This window comes from Zonotrichia albicollis, chromosome 7, assembly GCF_047830755.1.
Source record: "Zonotrichia albicollis isolate bZonAlb1 chromosome 7, bZonAlb1.hap1, whole genome shotgun sequence".
Classification (NCBI taxonomy): Eukaryota; Metazoa; Chordata; class Aves; order Passeriformes; family Passerellidae; genus Zonotrichia; species Zonotrichia albicollis.
The window spans coordinates 24,581,688-24,605,190 of record NC_133825.1 but is presented as its reverse complement, the minus strand read 5'-3'; the positions used below and the strand labels follow the sequence as shown (position 1 = coordinate 24,605,190).

General features: G+C 36.9%; 1 protein-coding gene across 2 annotated transcripts in view; it reads right to left on the bottom strand.

The window, feature by feature from the left end:
- PARG (poly(ADP-ribose) glycohydrolase) overlaps positions 1–23,503 on the bottom strand; it is a 62,012-nt gene that overhangs the window by 9,066 nt on the left and 29,443 nt on the right. For both annotated transcript variants that reach the window (XM_005481554.4, XM_014275558.3), the window contains exons 10-15: positions 12,795–12,874; positions 10,342–10,402; positions 9,637–9,712; positions 6,984–7,131; positions 1,935–2,013; positions 1,045–1,153 (exon numbers count right to left, since the gene is read on the bottom strand). In XM_005481554.4, the coding sequence (XP_005481611.2) occupies positions 1,045–1,153; positions 1,935–2,013; positions 6,984–7,131; positions 9,637–9,712; positions 10,342–10,402; positions 12,795–12,874 (553 nt within the window). The remainder of the gene's footprint in view (positions 1–1,044; positions 1,154–1,934; positions 2,014–6,983; positions 7,132–9,636; positions 9,713–10,341; positions 10,403–12,794; positions 12,875–23,503) is intronic.

Sequence of the window (23,503 nt, the reverse complement as noted above, 5' to 3'; positions counted from 1 at the left end):
TAGTTGACTCAGGGCAGGGTCAAGGACTGAAAACTTTGAACAAATAATGATAATGATTAATAATGTTCATGAATTATTGGTAGGAAGCATGCAAGTTTTGAATGTCAGCCCAGAAGCTTTGTTTAAAGATTAAAACTGGCCTGCATTGTCAGCCTTCTTGGAGACTGTAAGCTCTGACTGGCATGAATGCACACATATGTGGTTACAACAGCCCTTACAGCTATTGTAAAAATAAAGGGGATTTATGAACTGCTGGATCCAATCTCAAGAAAACATCAATATAGGAAAATGTAAACTCCCAGGCAGTATGTCAGTACCACAAGAGCAAAGGAGAAAGGTGGAAGAAAAGCAAGTGGGAGCATATTTATGAACTGCCCCACCTTGACTGCACAGCTGAGTAGGATTCAACAGCACAAATCATAGGGAAAGAACTTGGACTCAATTTAGAATCACAGAATAGCTTGACTTGGAAGGGACCTCAAAGACTGCCTCATTCCAACCTGCCTGCCATGGGCTGGGATGCCATTCACTAGCTCAGGTTATTCAGGGCCCCATCCAACCTGGGACTGAACACCAGGGATGGGGCAACCAAAGGCTCCCTTGGCAACCTGTTCCAGTGCCTCACCTCCCCCACAGTAAGGAATTTCTTCCTAATACCTAATTTAAACCTGTCCTCTGTCAGTTTAAAACCACTGGCCCTTGTACTGTCACTATCTGCCCATATTATTAAAAGTCCCTCCTTGAAGCCTTCTCTTCTCCATGATGGACAATCCCAACTCTCACCCTTTGGAAGCAGGACAGGGAAGAATTAACAAAATATATATCCAAGTTTCATTTATAGTTTTGAAAATTGTATAAAATATACCTTTGAACATCAAAGGACAAGAAATACATTTGACAATCTTTTGCTTTAACATTGGACAGCAAATCCCCGTCATATGAGACAACTAAGCAAGAACTTCCTTAGATGGAGACAGTAACATAAAAATATTTGAAAAAGGTCTATAAACATTAGACTGCAGGCTGTTGTAAGAAGTTACTGGCCTTGTTGAGCTCTCTTCTAATTTTATCAGGACCAAATTGATCAAGGAAACGTCTGAAGTGAAATGCATCTATAGCAACAATTTCAGTGTAGCGCCGTTGCCATTCATCCCTAAAATTGGAGGGGGGAGAAAAGTAGATTACATTAGTTGTTTAATATCAGCCATATAACCCCAATTCAAAATGAGCAATTCCCTTCTCTGTTAGAAGCAGCTGAAAAGGTGAACTCAACAGACAATGGAACTTTTTCTTTGTGGGTTGGGAATGAAAGCAGCATCAGAAATGAGACAGGCTTCCCCATAAATTTAGAAATACCCTGGCTAGACTTTGAGCATGAACGTGAAACAAATCTAATTACACAGCACTATTTATCAAGTATGTAAGAACATTGCAAGGTCAGTATTTCTCTGTCTTTCTCCAACATTTAAATGAGAGTACACTGTGTATGTTTCTATACCAAATGAGTAATTTTCTGTATATACTCTAATGACATTGCTGGAGAAATAAATTCAAGAGCTCACAGACTTCTACTCAGATTCATGGTATTGATTCTTATTTTACCACACATCAGCTGCACTGTATCTGATGTATCATTATCACACTTCTTGTGACATTGCAAACCATAGTTCAGTCAGTATCTTAGCAAAAATGTGTATTAAATACATATATCTCTAAACTGTAAAAGATGTTGGTCTAAGAACCAACATAAGGGCAGGTACCATTTATTACCATTAGTATGGCATTACTAATATGACATAACTTCCTTAGCTTGCTGGCTCTGCTGAAGAAAACAACATCAAGCAAACATCCTATTAAGGCAAATGCTAGGAAATCTTTTCAAATTTCTAACATGTCTTTCTTCCTTCACTTGAAATACTTCAGTGGAACTTTACCTAGGGGTCTTATCTTCATGGCTCCTTGCCCAGCGGTAAGTCTCTGCATAGCCTGTGTACTCACTGTACTGCTCAGTACCTGAAACAAATTATTTTCCAGATTACATATAAAATATGCACTTTTTTTTTCACTTGGTAAATCTTTGATAGGAATCACTGCTTCTCCAAATGAACACACAGCTCTCAGAAGCAATGGGAAACAGAGAATTTGTATTTGCACCACAAATACAAGATTTGCTTGTAAAGCTCCCTTCCCACAGGTGATGAGCAGCATCACCACAGAACATTGCAAGTGCAGACCTACATATGCTGCCCAGTATATAATGAGAACTGGTCAGCACCAACAAACTACTTCTGTATAAGCACAAAGACCCAAAAAACCACAGTCTGGAATGTACTTGGCTGCTCTTGAAAAGGTCCAGAAGGGGATCTTGGCAAGTATTAAAGGCTGTCAGAAAGCAGCTCCTTAAGGCCACCAGTAATTTTAGCTACTGTGCTCTGCTATACCAAATCCTTTTCGAAGGTTTATCCCAAGACAGAGTATCTTAACTGAGAACAAGGATCAAAACCTTTCTGAAAAGTTGCCTTTCACCTCATTTTATAGAGCTTCAGGACCTTGCTTCAAAACCTGGGCATTGCACAATGCTTCAGAGAAATACTCCTCAAGTAATGCCCCAGCAAAACCTTTTCCCCATTCTGAGCTCACAACAGCTGAGTTTCAGAAGCAATCACAGAATCATAAGATGGGTTGGAAGGGACCCCCAAGGATCATGAGTCCAACTCTTCAGTGAGCTCATGGCCTTGGCATTATCAGCACCATGCTCTGAGCAGCTGAGCTGACTGGTTTGGAGCTTCATGCAGGTATAGTTTGGCACAATTACAAATAGTAAGAGTAAGAAGAGACCTGTATCACAAACCAAGCTGTGATACCAGCTATGTCTATAAATAGAACAGGAAGAAATAGGTTTTAAAGAATTGCAAGCTGACAGCACAGAACATCTGATTACTAAGACGAGAGTACTGCCTAACTATTGCACAGATCAGCAATACCCTGAGAATACAAAGGTTTAAACTTAATCTGAGTTTTCCAATCTCTAAACAGACATGCAATTGAAGTTGAACAATCAAAAACATAAAACTATTAACTGTAAACCTCACTGACAAGAAAACTTCAATGTTTACCTCCAGTAGTCTCAAGCATGGGAAACAAGCTGTTAAAAACTGTTTACAATGATGCACATACGTCAAAATATTTTCCCCATTTACCCTTATTAATTTTAACTGACAAGACTTAACAATGCTCATTTAATTCATTTGCCCTGCTACTCACGCATTATTTATTTAGTCTAGAACATTAATCATTCTGAAGGCACACAAATCTCACTTAAGGCTATTTTGAAAAGCTGCTATGCAAAATGAGTGGGATGGTAAGAGATTTCTCACTGAGTTCACTTCCAGATGATTAAAAAATCATCTAAAAAATGTGGATAACAAGATATGCCTATGTATTCACACACATTCATGCCCTCAGACAAAGGACAACCACAAGCAGCTTCCATACTCTGAAATCAGCCTTCTAATTGAATTGCAGGCTATCAGCCCTCACTAAGACTTTTCCTGACATGAGTAAAATTCAGTTATCTTGATAGACTTGATGAAAGTGTCTAAGCACAGAGCAAGAAAAGACAGATAAGGGAAATATGTGACTCTTTTGAGAGCTCTCTTTAGAGGACAACCTAGCAAAACTTCCAGCTTGAAAAAGGTAGCATTTTCTTTGGTGTTTTAAGATGGGGTAAGAAAATTCTAGGTCATCGAGATATTGCACTAGGATAGATTAAATTATAAAGTATTAGGCTGGCTTTTTAAAGGTTCATTGTTTTCATTAATTTTTATGGAAGTGTAGTGTCTGATGACAAAAGCACCAGGAAGCAAACAAACAAGCAAATACACCCATATACACACATATATCCACTAAAAGAAAAAAAAAAAATCAATACTGGAGAAACTCAAGGAAATCACACAGACTCCAAAGTCATGTCCCAGAAACCCAAAGTTAATGAAAATCAATGAGTTTTCATAAGTGAAGCTCTGGAAATTTGTCAGACAATTTTCACTGGCAATACTTCTGCCTGTGAATTACTGGGATACAAACTTCTGTTGCTGGGAGAACAGAAGCAGTATGGGATAAGCTAGATATGTTAATGTTTCTGGTGACTCTCTTTTCTTCCCATCAAAAAAAAAAAAAAAAAGAAGTAAAAGAAGGCAAACCATGAATAAGGTTCCACCAGAACTTTAAAAACAAGCTACAAAACCTAGAATAGCCTACCTAAAGTCAAAAGAATGTATATATAAGTACCATCCAAAAATCTATCATTTGTGAGACTTGTAAAAGTTACAGCATCAGACAAAAAGTGAAATTGCCAGCCAAGTGTCGGTGTTTATGTGACCTCACCAATTTAGACAGATTTGCAATTATTACTAAAAATAAATTTACCTTTCTCAGACTCCATGGTCTAGCTTTACATTTGCATATGATGTGTACAGCATTATAATGTTTCCAGGGATTGGGAAAAATCCCACCATAGTGCTCCTCTAGTATTTCCAATGAGCTAAAATTATACCCTCAAAGAGGTAGGACCATGAGCACTAAACAAAAAGTACATGTGAAAATTACAAGAGTTTAGTTTTATAGTCACCAGTATAAAAGCACATTTAGTGCCCTAAGTGAGAGGAAGGTCCTTCTTTCCCTTTCAATCAGTTCTGCCAATCCTTATCTTGTACCACCATTAGTCTTTGGCTCTCCCAACACTGGCACAATCAGCCTGCTAAATCCAGCTGAAAACCAATTTTCCTCTCTGAGTAAATTTTCAGCCAAACCAATTATCTCATCTCATTTGCTGCCTGGCTAATGTGGTCAGAAGGCTCCAAAACTGCCCTGCTAAGATGAAGTCCTGACTGGCCATTGATAGATCTGTAAATTTAAAGCAAACAAGGAGCACAGCTTCATCTGCTATTAACACTGCCTGAGGATGTGTGAGCTCAAACAGGAGGGGAAAAAAAGAAAGAAAGAAAAAATCTGAATGAAAACCACTCACACATGTTCACAGCTCTACCAGAAATGCAGCTGCAGGAATCTCTGGTGTTGCTGCTGACATTTCTGTAGGTAGATGTCTGTGTTGAAGAACTCCACTGTTTGCATGACCATTTTCATAGTCATTACAGCAGTGATCTTAACCAGATACTGGAAAATCACAACAAATTTAATTTATCTCCCAATTTCTTGGGCTCCACTGCAAATTTAAGCTACACAGTTATACCCATTAGGCCGCCGAGTCAAGATGCATCACAAAGAATGTAATTTATCAAGAGGATCGTGACACAGAAGAGACTTGGCTAAGAACCAAGGTGGAAAAGCTCCAGGGATTAAATAAAAATGATGGAACGGATATTTCCATTAGAGAAGAACTCCATATCCTAAATACTAATTGAAAAACACTGGAAGATAAAATATCAAGAAAGATAAAACGTTGCTGCAGTAAAAAAACATTCTCACCTTTATTTGTCCATGCCAAATCACCATTTTTGTTTGCAGGGGAATGGAAGGTCTTTCAAAACACTAATTTAGTGTTTCCTCCTAATCAGTTATTACCCAGACTGATAGCTGTGCTCTGTTTTTCCCCTTCCCAAAAAAGTCTCTCCCAGAGGACAGTGCTTAAAATATGTTACTATAGTATCACATCCAAAATACAGAACAAAAATCTCTTGACTCTTCTCTTCTGACTCATTTTTTTAAATGTAATCACAAAAGCCAATTTATCAAAAACTTTTCACAGAAAGGGCATTAATTCTGGCAGAGTGGAAAAACAAAATAAAACACTGTCTTAAAAAGATTGCCAAGCATAAGTCTGAAAACAAAAGAGACTCTGCCCAGTACAATCAATAACTCAGAACAGAGTAAGACCTGCAAGATTTAAGCTCAAATTTCTACTGTGTATGCATGTGAGAGAAAAGTGCTATTGATGGATTTTTCCAAGCAATGTGTTCTAATACCTACAGAAACTCTTGACTTTTGAGACAGCTCAGGTAACTAAACCTAACATTTTTGCTACAGCAGACTGAAAAATAAACATAGTTTATTATAATTTCTAACCAGGGGATCTCTCTCAGTAAATATACTTTTCTTTATAGTTGCTCTTTAGTGTAAATAAAGTAGTATTATAGCATCATTTTATTTCTTCAGTCATGAAAAATGCTCATTTATGTTTAGAACTGAGACATGCAGCTGGGCTGCTCCAGTTCTTAACAGTGACATTTGGTTTTTGATGCTGTTTTAATGCAATGGATAATTAAACAATCCGAGATCCCTAAGAGAGTGGGAAGCAAAAGAGAAAAAGAAAAAGCTAAGCTCTGGACAGACAGGACATCTCCACACACAGGAGGTTATTTCTAATATGATTAGGAACCCATAACTAACCTACAAGTAACATAAACACATATGTGAAACTTACAAGATCAAAATCCTACAGAGACAGTTCCCAGCCTTCTACCCTTTCCTAATGGATGCAGATTTTCTATGCTTCCTCTTCCTCCCCTTTCAGGTAATCAGAAGGTAGCTCCTCTTCTCAAGAGTGTTCAATCCCACTGATCACATCAAATGCTACAAATTAAGGACTGGAACAAAACCCCACATCCTTCAACATAAGAGAAACAATATCAGCTAATAGCTGGAAATTGTGGCTGTTACCTATACTGCCCATCAGCATTCTTTAGCTCAAGACACCAAGTCCTCAAACACATTTACAAGGGATAAAATAAATTCTTCTGCTTGCTGTCACATTGTTTTTCTCCTTTCACAAAACATGTATGGAACAGCATCCCTTGTGGTGTTAGCTGGGATGAAGTAGGAGGCTCTTTGTCAAATGAGTATTAAATTTTCTCCCTTTTTTAAAATTCTTACAGCATTTAAACATACTAAACTTTAGCTTGAAATGTATTTTGTACATATATAAAACCAGAACTTGATGTGAAACATTTTCTGCAAAGACTAACCTGTGATGATAAGACATTCATTGTGATCCAAGACTTCAGTGATGAGCCTTGATACAATCAGTTCTGGATTGATTAAAAACCGAATTTCTTCTTGTACCAGTCCTGCCCCGGTCACACCACCTCCGACAAAACGGTTTGCAAAGTCAACCTACCAAAAACACATGCAGGAGGGTTAGGATAGGATAAGGAAAAAAATCCTTTAATTACCAAATTTAATTAAATCCTGTAAATATTTCAATTATTCTGTTGAAATCTGCTGCTATCACTCTAAACCACAAGCAGAGAAACTGATTAACGCGATCATGCCTCTCTCTTTTTTTTCCATTCAACTTCTCAGAAAACTTACAACAAATGAGACACTACACAGCAAAAGAAATTTTGTATCTCAAACGTTCCAAATCCAAGTTGTGTGGGTTTCCCTTGAAGAAGCACATATTTCAGAATAAAACACATTTCAGTAGATGTGACAGATGAAAACAGCATTCTTTTTAGGGCCATTGAAACACCATTAGTTTGTCCTTTGGAAAGCACTCTGCCCCAGCTGTGCACATGGAAGTATCTTTAGATTAGCACTGCCCCTGTAATAGTTCCATACCTAAAAAACCCTCTAACAAATTCTCCTTGCAATGTACTAACAATCTGTTATGAATCGTCCTTGAAATGCACTTGAACAAGGCAAATACTTTTGACTCTAAAGGTTTCTGTTTGAAATAGAGCAGCTCTGGACTATTTTTTGCTTCAACAGTATATATTTTGCAAATTACATTTTCATACAGACAACAGTTTAAAAAGGAGTTTGTTTATTCAATAAAGTAATTACTATTCACTCAAATTAACTGCCCATATGAATTTATAATTTTTAAAAGTTACTTCATCCTCCAAATCCTATTAGCTTCTTACTGATTTTTACTTAGGTAGCTGATGAGAGCACAGGTACAGGAGGGGACGGAAGTTGCTGGGGTGCCATGAACACCTGTGTAGATTACAGACTAACCCAGGAGGCAGAGTCCAAAGCACACCAAGAGCCAGCCACTACAGCAGCATGTGTTCCTCTAGTTTATCCTGGAAATACCAACATACTTCAGTTGCTTGAGATTTGCTAAACTTGACTATGATAAAAAAGTTGAAATATGAAAATTACTCAGATGTACAGCACACCAGGGTCGCAGAGCACTGTGCTGGGCAGCCTCCCCTGGGCCCAGCCTTGTCCCACACACACACACACCTCACCTGTGACACCTCACCTCTGGGCCCAGCCCTGCTGATGGTCCATGTGCTCAACAGACACCTCTCACTGTCCCAGGTGCCCTGACTCACACTCATCACCCTGCCTTTGTCTGATGGCACAGCCAGTCAGCAGGGGCTGTGGTTGGCACCATCCCTGCCCACTGAGGCTGGGTCACTGTGGACTCCTGCACTGTCCTGCCTTGCTCGTCCTGCTCCCTGCAGGAGTGACTGCTCTGCTGTCAGCTTGTTGTAAATCTCCCATACCTTCTCAATGATTTCTCAGGGGCATCTCCTCACAGCACCAACTCCTCCTTCTTCACAGTACAGACAACAAACTCCAGCTCTCCTCACAGCAGAACCAACAAACTCCAACTCTCTTGACAGCACAACCAGCTCACCCACTCTTTTGGAGCACTCGTCTTATTTGACACAGCTGTGGACTATTAAGGGCAGCCCTGTTCCTCATCTTTGCTCATTGGTGCAGCTGCAGCTCCTCAGGTGTGAGACTGCCCTCTGCACTATTCTCTTACATTCTATCCCTCCACACTGCTCCTCATCTGAGCAGAGGCATTTTGTTTGATAAAACTTGAAATAGCCAAGAGGAAAATATCACATCCTAGGTAATACCCCCTTATACAGGGTACAACACCAGAAAAATGGTTATTATTGAGCAATTGCTGAGTTCTTCATAATTTCAGCACACATTTAAGTGCCCCAGTTTCATAAAGTTATGAGACATTTTAAAGTCTGTGCAACAAGCATTGCAGAAAAGAATTCTTCTTGTCTCCTTCCTCCTCTTCCAATGCAGTACTTGTCCCTGGCTAAAAAAGTTCTAATTTTTACTTTTTTTTTGGTAAAAGAATTCTAGAAGGCAGACCTTCTTTTTTTTTTTTTTTCTTAAAGAAAAGCAGAAAGCAAACAACTAATTTGAAAACTCAAATGTGTTCCTTCCTATAAATATGGACAGGACATCCTCCTTATGAATTTCTTTTGCTGACTGTCTCCCAGACTGAAACAGTGGTGCTGGCAGCAGCAAGAAAGTCTCCTGGGTCACTGACCTGGTCACTGTCTGGGGCACAAGAATAACTTTTTTAAAATAAACTGAAACCCTTGACAAGTCATCAAGATCACAGCCTGAATCTTTTGTCTTGTCAATCTTTGATCCTGGCTTGAACCAGAAGACCTGAAGCTGTCCAGGACTTGTGATTTTCTGTCAGCCCTTTCTGTAACAGGTACATGTGCTACCTAGATGAGCTGGGGAACATTGACAGTACTGCTCATAGAATTAATTTGATAGTTTTTTTTATGCTGCATAACATCTTGTCATTTAAGTCAATTGAGGATAAACAAGTAACTTTATTAAGCTGATAGACCATAAAAGTATGACAAAAACACGAAATCCACATGAACTGTTATATGCACTTACCTGCAGCATACCTTGTCCATTGCTTTCAATGGTGCCTTCATAGGTGACATGCAATCTAGATAATTTTTTCTGAGATCTACCATTGAGGAAAAATATTGTACAGAAAGCATCATTTCAGAACCCCCACAAAAACCCATTCATTTTAAAACAAAATTCACCCAAACCCCAGCTGCTTACACACCTTGAACATAAGGTGTTTAAAAAAAAAAAAAAACAAAAACCCCCAACGGATTAAAAAAAAGTTTGCATCACAGAAACAATGTAATTTGTCAGTTTCTCCACCTTCTACCATAAAACCCCACAGCTGAAGTTTTAAGTTTTTCTTGCTCCCCAGCAATGAAGCTACAATACTTGTGCTCATGCTGATCATCACCCATAGTTCATTACATTGCCGGTCATTTCTTAAATCAATAAATGATTGGTAATATAATCCCTCTCTTTCTTCCCCCCACTCAAACAACAGCATCAAAGATATGTTTGTGTTTTAAAACTTCAACTAATACTTGTTTTCATTACAGAAAACCATATGGGACAACTCAGGACACAAACTACTTGTGGCAATTCAGCCACTGCCCTCTATTTCTTTCTGGAACAGTCCATAGCAAAGATTGTTTTCTGTAGTACTTCTAGACCTGAATCAACTCCAAATGAATGACACTCAGTTATTGTGGACTTAAGAAACTTCTTACAGGATGTTTGACTTACCTCTCCCAGTCTGGAAACTCCTGGAGACACTGCCTTGTGAACGTCACCAATCCCGTAGGTTCTACAGGCAAACCAACCCCAAAGGAAAATGTATTAAGTGTGGGAGCTTAGCCCTTAGATTATCTTAACTGGCAATCTTTGAAAACTACAAACATCATCCTTGGTCAATACCAAGAGCTTAACTTTCCTCAGGAGTGACTCTGATTTTTCCCCTGACAGCCCATGCTCTAAGTGAAGACAAGTAACATGAAGACCAAAATATTACTTCTCTTCCCACTTTGCAGTTTGAGTATTTTAGTTTTTCCAGATCTAGGAAAAACTATTTAACAAGTGATTTTCACTTTAACAACACTCAAGACTACAAGAAAGATCTTAAAATGTGTTGCTTTAGAGAAAAGGAGATTGTGAATCTTTAAAATCATCAACTGTCCATAGTATTCAACCTATGGAGGGAGGAAGCAGCAGCTCATATTTCCAAGAAAGTCCAACTATGTCAATAAGCATGCAGTGTTAGCACGTTCCAAATAAGGCAGTTTTTAACCCTGCCAGGATGCAAGTGAAATTCACTGTATTCTGACTGAGAAAAGACTCCTGCCCTTGAGGGGAAAAAGAGGAGCTGTTGCTTATTGCAGGAAGGATGCAGTATCATCTTTTCTCCTTATTTCACTCAAAAGAAGTTCAGTTTTGCAACAGAAAGAAAATATCAACCTTTTATTAGGTGATATCATCTCAATAAAATCTTTAATTAAGACTTGTTTTTCTGCTACAGTAAATTTACTGTGATTTATGAAAACATTGAGAATACTATGTAAAGCACAAATGCATCCTTCTAAAAAAGCCTTAAGTAGTTCTATGCTTTACTTTTAAAATTTTACTTTAAAATTTAGGTTAAAAAAAAAGGTTACTTTCTCTGAAAAAAGTGCATAGCTTTCAAGTACAATAATCAAGTGCTCTTTCACAAGGGAATTCTGATATCATTTGTGGTATTCTGCAAATCAAGCATTCACCTTTTGAGCACAAAGGCTTCAGTTTCCAGCATTCTTTTACAGAGAACTCTATTATTATTTACAATAAAAAGAGCCACAAAATTATTACAGTAACTTATAGAGCTAAGTTACTTCAGCCTTACTAATTCCTGAGACAAAAAAAATAATAAGAAATGGGGTATTTTAAAGGTATGATAGGAATTTTTAATTCAAGAAAAGAGCATTCAAGAATCTCATTAAATATTATTTAAAGTTATAATGTTAGGAAATCTAATATGGTAGTTTCATAAAGCATGTTCCCATCAGATTTCATATTCTCAGGGGCTCAGGGACAGCTGCATCAATTTAGGATTTGGTTTGCACAAAACCATTATAACTCAGGTATTAAAAAAAGCTGGTACACTGTATCTCTTCTCAGTCCCACACATAGATCACAAGTTACTTTTACCTCAGAGATTTAGTCCTATTGATATTGCTTAAAGTCTGACAGCTGAAATAGGATATAGCTGCATTCATTTTGTGGTGAATTAAAATGATGAAGATGGTCTGGACCAAGTAAGAGGCTTTTTTTATTTAATAGTTTAAATCTGTCTTTCTTTTAAAACAAACCCTTCTGAGAAAGTATGAAGTTAATAGTAAAATGCTGACATGTAAAGAAAACGTTCTTCTAAAAAAGGCCATTGTAAGGGTATTGCTGCAGATCTGATGTGTGCTACTCCAGTAAAATCTCTTTCTCCCCAAAAATGCAATATATAAGCTATGGTATTTATCACAAAATAGAGATCTGTTTGTGAAAGCTTATGCAAATGTTCAAATCTGTGCTAATAACAGAAGATCTGACTATGCATTAAATTTCCCAAGAGCAGGAGATATCTCATCTTCCTATCATTTGTTTTATTTGAACTGGGCAAACCTAAAAACAGCTTTGCTTTGGAATCATAGAAGAGGAAAACCTGAAATATCAACACAAGCAGGGGAAAATCCCTCAGAACTCCAAATTATAATCAGAATACTAAATATACATTCTGCAGGAAAAGTGAAGCTTGACTCAAAATCTTTACGCCTGTGATTTTAATGGCTGTAACGGTGCCAAGTTCCCTCTACATCCTCACTTTGATGTGGTGATGGAAGTGGTTGCATATATTATTAGCATTATATATATATATTTATATCTACACAATTATATACACACACACATATAAATATATTTCTGTATTTCACACACATCCTATATATATTTATATCTATTTATCAGAAAAAATAAAACAGAATGAGCTCTGGGCAAATAATTTACTTGCATGCATCATACACATGGTAAGAAGTGCCATTAGTATGAAAATCAGTGTACTTTGCAAGCTGACTTTTGTTAAATACTTCCATCATAGCTGTGTAGCCATTTCTAAATTGAATGGGATTAAATTTTTTATCTATCTGCTTTGCAGCTCAAAAAAAGAATAAAGGATATACTTTTTTCTGTGACTCTTCTAAAATAGCAGAAAAGGGTCTTAAGTTTCTCAGGCTTTCTTGGTGACCTCCCTTCAAACAACCTGAAAAACAGGAAATAAAAACAAAGAATTAGATTTCAGGGACACAGTGCAGAGCAATTAGTGCTACTTACTAATTGCAATTTGATTTTTTGTAATTATTATGCACACATTTCATTAGCTTTGCCTTCAAGTACTGCATTGTAGAAAGAACCCTCTAGACAGCCCCTCTGTAATTCAAGATGTTAGGAATAATGAGTTTATTGATTTGCTGTACTTCTGATGAAGATGACAAGTGAATGCTTCTCTCACTTGCACCAATCTTCTAATACCAATAAATGCAATTTCAGTATGAATATTTTGGAAAGCTACTCGTTTTATTTGCTACAAATTGAAATGTTTAACAGGCCATTAAGTGAGAAAACATATATGTTGAGTACTCCAAGATCCAAATGTCCCCCTCCTTTCAGCTCAGTGAGTTGCTCAGAAGAATTAATGCAACCTTGCTGCTTTCAAGAGCTGCACTGCACCAGCAGCATTTCTAAAGAAAAGAACCTTCCCCCAACACAAATGGCTCCATCCACTGGGCTGTTACAGCCATTCTAACAGACATTTGTAAAAAACCTAAGCATTAAAATGAAGGATCCCTTTTTTAGCCATAAGTGAATGTATTCTTTTAAGGTTAGCTGAAATACTTTTACTGCATCATCTGTCTTCCAGCAACTTGAACATGCATTACTTAATTTCACTTCCAGCAGAGTGACAAGGCATTGTTATTGGCAACACATAATGGAATTTATCTGGAAGGAAGAACAGCAGTGACTTCAGAAATAAAACCCTTTGAATAGGAAGTTTACTAAAAGATGTCTGATCCACTGAAAGCCCTGAGGATATAAGATTCCCCCACAATAAACAGTCTAAGTAAAGCAATGACACAACATGATTCATTTGTAGTGGAATGACAATCTGCCTTTAAAACCAGAATGCTGAGAGGTGAATTAAACTAGATTCAGCAAGGAAATGAACTGGATTTTTTTCAGCATTTAAAAATCCTTATGATATATACAGGCTGAAGAGATCAATTCTGAAATCTCTATTAAGTCACAGAGGTTAATTTTATTAGCACTTTATTCTCTGAACAGTGAATCAGGACTTTAGGAAGGAAAACTCCAAACTTTTACAGTCTATTCTAACATGGGCTTATATGCAAGTTCTATCAAGGCCGTGAGTTTGCACAGATAAAAAGGGGTTTATAAAAGGAGTCAATGTGTGCATGTGTGTGCAGACATTTCCTAAATTACCCCTAACCTCTTATCTGGAAGTCTCAATTCATATCAAGTCTTTAAATTGCTTAATTTATCTGTCAGCCTGATCATTACTAATTTTTATGCCTCTTCACATCAAAGTGACATCTTGCTTACATTGCAAACCCTCAGGAGAGAGTTTTTCATGCCACAAAGGCAATATGTGATCCAGCACAAACAGCAGGCTGGGCAGGAAACGTGCAGAACTATGGCTGAACTCAGTCAGATCACTAAAACCAGTCATATTTGTGCATGCAACAGGAAAAGCAAGGGATATTTACATGATTCAAAAATGGCCTTGTCCTACCACATTCACTTAAATAAGGACATCACATGGCAAATTTACAAACATTTTAACCTTGAACCTTATTTCTGAAATAATCAATTGGGCAACATAATGAAAATTTTCTTTTTGAAGCAAATGCTTTAAAGAATAGAGCTATATGAAGGCATCACTAAGATATTAAATAACATTATTCTTCAAGTGCTGCAACACAGTTCCTACTAAAAATCCACCAAAAAATCTAAGTGGAAACCACATCATTTCCTGACAGAACCACCTAGGGCCAAAAGCCATTAATTTCAATTAGAGCACTCATCCAGATGAAGTGCACTGTAAATCAAACACAAAGCACTGCAAGTCCACTTTCAGGTGAAGTTATTAAAATCTTAGTGGCAACTGCATATGTAAGCTTTGTACAGGATGTTCCCACTGCCATGCAGTAACTTCAATTTATCAGCTACAGGAGCTGAGAGAGCCTCCAGGACTGATCTCCAAATTCATCTCTGGCTCTCCAGCACTCCAGGGGAGTAGCAATGCTAATCAAACAGAAAACCTCCCCAGAGACACATTCAGGCCAGAGATTTGAAAACATAACAAAGAAGATGTGTGAACTTTGTGTTTATGAATTTGTAGATTGCTAAAGTCATTGTGGCTAAATGAAAAATCTTTTCTAGCAAATATTCAGATATTTAATTATTCTGAAGAGAAATACAATACATGAGAAATAAAATACTAAAAATAGTAAGAACTGATATTGAATGAATGCTAAGTGAAGTAAGCATACAGTAAAAAATATGCTTACTTCACTTAGGAACTGCTAGCAGCCATACAGTAAAGCTACAAGACAACAGTTCATAACATTTCAACAATTATTACAAAAACATGTATGAGCATTATCCAAAAAATTCTAGGGTGGAAAAAGAAGCATTGTAAAAGTGCAATCAATATTCTGGTTTTTGCAGTCTTGACTGTCAATTCAAAATTGTCATATTTGCAACCAACATTTCCACCTTCTAAAGCTGGAGTCAAAAGCTCCAAAGAACCTACTCCCAACTCCTTCCTTGCAAGTTTAAGGTAGACAGTAAACCTGCAAAGAACTTCAAAGGGTGCATTGAAAATAACACAAGAGAAAAATTATTTAAGAACATTAAGAGCTTCACAAAAGTGACCTTGGTTTGCATGGAGTTTACTGGGGAGAATTTGAACCTGCTTAAGCAAACAGTTCCCAAATACACTGTTTCTGAACACGGTAAAATTAAAATGCAGTATTTACCTGTAAAATTTAATTTCTAGGAATTAAACTGCTGCCCTGATGTTACTCTAAGAACTGGCTCCAGCAGGAGCCATTACAATCACGTGATTTAATCTCCCACTTCCATAATTTCCTAATGATATTTCCATTCCCAGGCTGGGCTTCCTTTGAATGTTTCTTTTCAAAGAGAATAATCATGTCTTTACATTGAAGTTGGAACCTACTGTAAGACCCAGAAAGGTGTACACACTGCAACAGTATGCAAAAATTTGCAGTATGGATCATACTTCAAGTAATAATTCCCATTCATGAATTCATGGCATTCCATGGGTACTCTTTGCAGAAGTGTGGATACACAATGTTGTATTTGTGATCCCTACAATTAACCACGTGCACTGTTTCCTCTACTACCCACAGCCACTAAAAAGCATCTTTACTACTGGACTCAAAGGAACTTTAAGTTGTTTGTTTATTTTGTTTTTCCTTTTATTTTAGTGTGATCTCACTAAAGATAACAGACCATCTGAACAACTACAAAACATTTAACTAAAACCCGATCTTCTCCTACAAATAGAAGTCAAAGAAGGATTTACACAGAAGTCACATGGATAGATGAATTTCACCCAGTAAAGGGACTGAGCAGGGGGAAGGATGGACAGTTAAGGCAGAAATTAAAATACTGGAAAGATGTTTCCTTCCACCTCAAGAACACAGCTAATCACTAAATGGTTTTAGTCTAAGGCACTGGATGACAAAATGTTTGGAAAAGTGAATAAACCAAATATCTTATTTTTTCTATGTTGTTCCATTTCAAGCCTATGCTTACCTGATGTATATATACATGTAGGAGTGGAAATAACATACTTGAGAAGTATGTTACTGTCAAACTTTAGTGCCCTCCATATGATTGAGGGCTATTCTGATTAAGTGGCTGAGCATCCTCAATAGGAACCACTGAAATTTCAGCTTGATACACAGCACCCTAAAGGAAAAACTAATATAGTGTTGAATGGTCCAATAGCCTCATCATTTAGGACTGCATTAGTTGCACTGGGGAGCACATAAGAAGCATCACTTCCATCTTTCTCCTGCAATTCCCAACCTCTTGAAATAAAAAAGTGGAGTTCTAGGAACAAACAAGAAATACAAAATTCTCTTTTTCAAAACCAGTATCATATTTCTAATCAAGTATTTTTTGAGCTTTGACTTCTAATACTAACACAGCTTATCAAAACAGTTTCAAAAGGATTCTCTCTCAGTATGATTTGACATTTTAAATTCAATTGTGCTCAAGGCAACCTTAGTCACATCCACATTAAGGACTGCCCATAGATGTTAGTGTATCAAAGGTCAAGCAAAGCTGTGTGCATTAATGTGCACCATGTAAGATTTGGAATGTGTCTATAATTATGTGTGCTTATCAGACTATTGCATGGGACAGACAATCTCACTCTCTAAACATATGAAAGCAAACCTGATTACCACATAGGAATAACTGCAATTACATTAATTACCCATATCCTTTGCCTCAAGTGTTTTCTGAGAATGCTGTTTTGTTGATTATTTATTGGGTGGAGTTCCCCCCATACAGAAATATACATCTGCCTTTTAAAATGGAGTTTTAAATCTTCATAACCTCACTTCAGTGAATAAGACAGGAGATAGGAGCAGTCAAGGACTTTTCATGAAGAATGGAGCTGCAACAAATGTTCCATTGCTATAATTCATGCTTCCCTTCCCAAGGGAAGCAAACTACACTATATTTTGGGAACAGCAATACCCCAGAGACCCACTCTGGTCTCCAAAGTACCCAGGGGGTGTGCAAGACAATCCACTAGACTGCAGGAAAAATATATTTTTGTCCCATTCGTTAAATAAAAAAAAAATTTTTGAACTAGTGATTATTTCATCTTTATCTCATCCTTTCTAATTTTTTTCATGTTTTATAATGCAATATATTAGTAAAATAGCACATGTATGTAACTCCTAAGTAAATAATTACAAATACATTGGGGTATATAAATATATATATATTTTTATATATATAGTATAAACACAATACATTGCTCAAAAATGTTTTACTGATAAGTATGTGTGATCAAAAATGTTTGGAGACCATAGCCCTAAACAGTTTTAAATATTAATACCTAAACATCAGTTAGATAATGCAAGATGAAGAAACCTTAGCAAATTTAAAATGGGACATTCTTATATCCAATATAAAATATAAACCCTTACTAGAAAGTCCTGCAGTCACTAAAAATATTTGAAGTGATAATTAGAAGGAAAACAATTCAGTATATTACAGCTTTACTTTATGCAATTTGGACTTAATGGAAATCAAAAGCAGAATAATCCAAATGAGAAATTCCTTCCAGAGAGATGGAAGGCAGGCAAACTGACCATCCCTCTGACAAAACAAAAGAAAATGTCACTGTCCACATCTTGCATTTCCTGATAGAAAAACAGAGCACAACCTCCTACAAGTCAGGTACAGCAAGCTCAGTTCTTTTCTGGTGCCCAGTGTGTGCCTCTTCCACTCAGCATGAATTCTATCTGTCTGTATCAAAACTGCCTTCCTGCTCTGGGCTTATAAAGGACATCATTCTAGAGTTCTCTAATTTCCTTCATAGCAAGCAGGAGAAAAACAAAACATTCAATATTTCAACCTCATGGGCAATTTCTTATTTACTGTGATGTGTTATAGGTACAAACTGTCGTCATCTGAGAAGTTATTTAAGAACACTGCACTATTCAATAACCTTATGTTGAATTAGAATTTTATCTGTAGATAAATAACGACTTTTAAGATGCATGTAAACAAAAAAATGGAGTAATGTAATTTTTTGGGAAATCTAAATGCAAAAAACTATCTTTCATCTCAGACACTCCCATATACTCACACATCTCTTCTCTGTGCTTTCCATTTTGTCATTCTGTTTATTGTGGCAAGCAACTTGGTGCATTGTAAATCTGTTTTAACAAAAGGTTTTGGTGATTTATGAGTCTTACAATGCATCAGGTTGATATCTGACCCTGATTAAATGATAAGATGCTAACTGCAAGTACTCAACACCAGAGAATAGTGGGGTAAAATGTTTTACCCTGGGGAATCTAAAACAAGGGACAGCCAACAGCATGGTACAACTAAGTTCTGGACTACATGACTGTATTTACTAAGCTAAAAAACCTTCAGATTCAGTACTGTTTTAATCACTATAGAAAAGCAATTAGGCCAGATTCATAAAAATAGTGTCCTTTTGAAGTTGTCTAATTAACGAGTGTTTCCACATTCACCAAACACAAATGTTGATTTAAATTTTTTGACAGAAAATTATACTTGACTTGAAGTAATTCATCCAAGGCTAATCACTTCACATGCCCAAAGTAGGCATAACAGAATGAGTTTTGTAGGATCAGTGTCCTTTAACCCAGAAAACCTAGAACCACTTATCAGAGGAGCAATACATCTCAGTCCAAAACAAGCTCTCTCAAAGTCATTAGATAATCTATGCCCAAGAGAATATTCATTAGTGTTATGAAATTGATGTTGTTTATGGAGAGATAATTGCATTACTGGTAAATTAGATTTCAATTCTCCTGCATAAATGTACCATACAGTTTCCCATTTCCTTTCATATATTATATATTCCATAAAAGAAATATATCTTAACTAGTGTGTTTTTCTCCTCGTTTCCAATCACTTGAAATTACTTTAAAGGTTTGTTTGATAAAGATGAAGAAATTCAGTCCCAGTGGAATACTGGTGGTTTCAGACCAGAGCATGCACTAATATATGTGCCAGAAGATCTACCAGGCTCATGCTGTTAGACTTTACTGCCTTCAGTTATGAATTCAAGCCCAATATTGCATCTTCACTTTAACCACAGAGTTTCTGAACAAAGAAAATGAAGAGTTTTTCTCACTCGACACAACAGCTAAAACAGATCTGTAGCAGGTCAAGGACACAGAAGAAGCAGAGCAGGTCCTTGGCAAACCTGTGTAATTTCCAGAACACTGATTCAATATTGCAGACATTTTTCCTCACATTTTGCTTTCCCATATAACTAAACTAGACAGTTTCCTAAATTACCAAATTCTATAGTGTCTATAGTGTAATTACAACCATCACCACAATCAACTATTTTAAACTCTGCAATCAACATAATAATGTAGAGTCAATGCAATTCAGGCTCTACATTCAACCAGAATGCAACTTCCAAGAAAAACACATCAAGAAGGTAAATAAAATGGCCAATTCAATTCTTTCTTTCTTTTGTGATGGGTTATTTTGGAATAGAGCTGCACAATCTAATGTTATCACATGTATTATAGTAGTGTTTTTAAAAAGAAAAATTGAACAGTCTGAATTTAGCTTGATATTTTGAACAGAAGCAATATTTTATGCTATTTAGTAAGATCTAATGTTTGTCCACTGAATGGATGTCATTCTACCTACTCAAATTCATAAATATTAAAGCTCTTAAACTATTATTTCCTTTTTATCAACTACATTTGAAATGAATTATCTTATTAATGACTTAAGATTCGTAATAGGCTCATCCCTGCCAACCAAAAAAGGGAAGAATTCAATTCAATTACTGAGTATTTCATTCTACACAGGTGACTTTCAGTCTGTAGCAAGATAAGGAATCACAATGGACAATCAGTGTCAACACAGACCATTAAACCAAGTGCTTCTGTGTCAAAAGAAGAATGGCCACATTGCTTCTCCTCTCATTTGGCAAGACTACCAGCATGAGAGAAGTAAAGCATGGATGGTGTGTGTTAATGCTAACACATACAACAGCCTTCCTCCCAGCCAGCTGCACTCATGTCTCTATGAGCCTTACATTTTGAACTATCTTGCAGTGACTGTCTTGTTTTGTCCAACAGATTTGTACCTTGGGAGGAGTAGGGGTAGAACTTACATTATCATAGTTAACAGCACATAAAAACCTAAAGCAGGGAGAAGACTGGGAGGAACAATGGAACATATCAGCATTTAAATGTACAAATCATAACTATTTTATAGTGTATAAAAAGATATTAATATTTAAGTCTGCATAAAGTGACCTGACAAAAAACTGGTGTAAAACAAAAACCACAAGAAAGTGTACACAATTATGTTTCTAGCTTAGAAGTGGCAAATTTCCATTTTTCAGTCTCAGAGATTTGAGGGGAGGAGTGGGAGCCTTTTCTATGAATGTAGATAGGTCATGGATAAAGGAATGGAGGATCATCACCTTTTCTAAAGAAAAGCCCCTCAAATGCTAGCATTCATGCACTCAGTAGTTTGGCTTTGTTAGGGAACAACAGCCGATTATTTTTGATACCTTAAGAACAAAGTCATTCACTCAGAGTCACGTAGCAAATGAATTATGCTGAGGAAAGAACTAAGTCTGAAAAAAGCAACAGACCATAATACTGTGGGGACAAAAGGTTGATGTGTGAACAATCTGTTATGCCCATCCCTAAGCAGACTGAGCAGAGCAGCAGCCTCCAAAGCCTTTACATCAAAACATTTTTATAAGCAGGAAAAAAAGTCACAAATATTTAACTTCAGTCATTGCCTACTGCCTTTTGAGTATATCCAGCTTGCCAAAATGCTTTTTTTAAGAAGCTGAAAACACACACTGCAGTGAACCAAATCCTGTCATCTTTACAAGTCTGAAACAATAGCTGAAAACATGACTGCTCACTCTGTCTTTGCTACTGAAGAATAACTTTGCAGGGCAGGAAAATACCGGGTTGACAGGAAGGAAAAAACCCATAAGATACTATGTATCCTCCTTCTCCTCTCTCATTTTAGATTTTAACTAAGTCAGGTTATATGCAGCAGCAGAAAACTGTACATCTTTTAGTACTCTCTCCAGAACTCTTCCTTTTGCTTTTGTCCTACCAGTCTCCCACTCTCACCAACACATTTTCACAAATTTTATCCACTGCCTGCCACACTTTGTACTCTACTTCACTAATCTGATTATTATTAAATTCAAAATACTGGGGGTGTAGGAGTGTGGATTTGGTGCAACAAATGGTTAAGTAAAAGAAGGAATGGAAAAGAAAACTGTACTTATCTAACAAATGCATAAATTGGCAAACACTGAGGAAGAGACACTTTTAATCCTCAATAACCAGAGGACATTGGCTTCCCTTCTTTCTCCAGTTTGGCAACAATATTGTTGTTCTTGCACAAATAAAAATGGCTTTCTCCCCTATGTGACTTGAAGCTGGGCATTGCCTCATGCATAATGCAAAAGGAAGGCATGAAGGTTGTCTGCTCTATTCCCCTCCTAAATAACATTGTGGGACCTTTACCATGATAGCACCAGGCTGCCAAGGCAAAAAACAATGCTGGACTGACTGGAACAGAGCAGAAAATTCTGAATGCTTGGTACTTGGTACTGGTCATTCTTTGAGTACACAGCAAGAAAATATTTATCTAATAATTTACCAGGGTTTTTTATTTAGAAGCAGTTTGCAGTATTATGTCCTGAGTCAACCACAAGTAGTGCACTCTAATACTATCACCTTACATTGCTCTGCAATTCTCATAGAGGAGCATATGAATTTACTCTGGTTATTTAACAGCATTTTATTCTATAGTTGGTAAGAAATTACCCAACTCGAAAAATTTAACTGCTTGGTTTATAAGATGCTTAAACTGCAACAAAAAACAGTCGCTTAAAGTCCTTTAAAGATACCACAAAATACAGTTAGAAGTGTGCAGTCAAAGATAACTCCTTCCAGACCTTTCACTCTCCTCTTTCAATGCTCTGAACATCAGTATTTTTGATGCACCAATGGTACTTTTCACTGATTTGTTCTTAGGAACTACTGGTAGAAAAATACATTGAATTGTATGGCATGATAATGTCCACCCACACTTCTGTAACCCACGGCACTCTTGGGACAACCATCCAGACAGTGACCCTGGTCCCTCTGAAACACACAGTATGGACAAACCTGGGACACCCTTCAAGGCAGCAGCTGCCAAAACCATCATTAGTGCATTGGCATGCCTGATAATTTATTCTGAGCAGTCCCAGTCCAATACAGCTCCCATAATACACAAACCCAAGTGTGCTGGATCCCAGGCAGCACTGTTTTTGTATTTCATCTCAGCCATCACAGCACATACACTACATCTGGTAACAGTGAGGAATAAGAAAAACTCTAAATCAATAATCTATCCAAGCTTCAGCCTAGCAAACTTAATGTTGATCTACACTTGTATGCAAGTGCCAAAAAATTATGAACTTGTATTTCTAATCTACAAGTCCACGTGAATCATAATATTCTGCAGTAGAAAATGCCTCCCTCTACTTCCCTCATTTAAAATTGAAATAAGCATATTTAAATTATAAAAAAAAAAGTGTAAAGAAAAAAAATTATAATCAAATCTGCTTGTAAGTTAGCACTAGGAAAAAAATAAATGCTTGTTTAGACATCAGAGTATCTTTAAGTAAATTCTTATTGTGGCCTTCTTAGACTAACTCACAGCAAAAAGAAAAAGTTAATTTTAATATGCAGCTCTACAACTGCCTTAAAATAATAGTATGGATGCTGAAGAATGAAGTGCTATTGATATGACTTACTGTGCAGCTCACCACTGATGACACAGGAGACAACAGAAATGTGGCTGGGGAAACACCAACCTTTAATTTAAATAGACACAGAACACTTGAAGCACAACTAAGATATACCATTTGCAGATGATTGGCTTATGAGGAGGCAGGGAATTGTATCAATCTAATTATGCCAGAGCAAGAGTGTGTCTGTGCATGCTCATGCACAAAAGAAAATTTGGAACATTGATCTTCCTGTGCACAAGATCCTTTCTTATATAG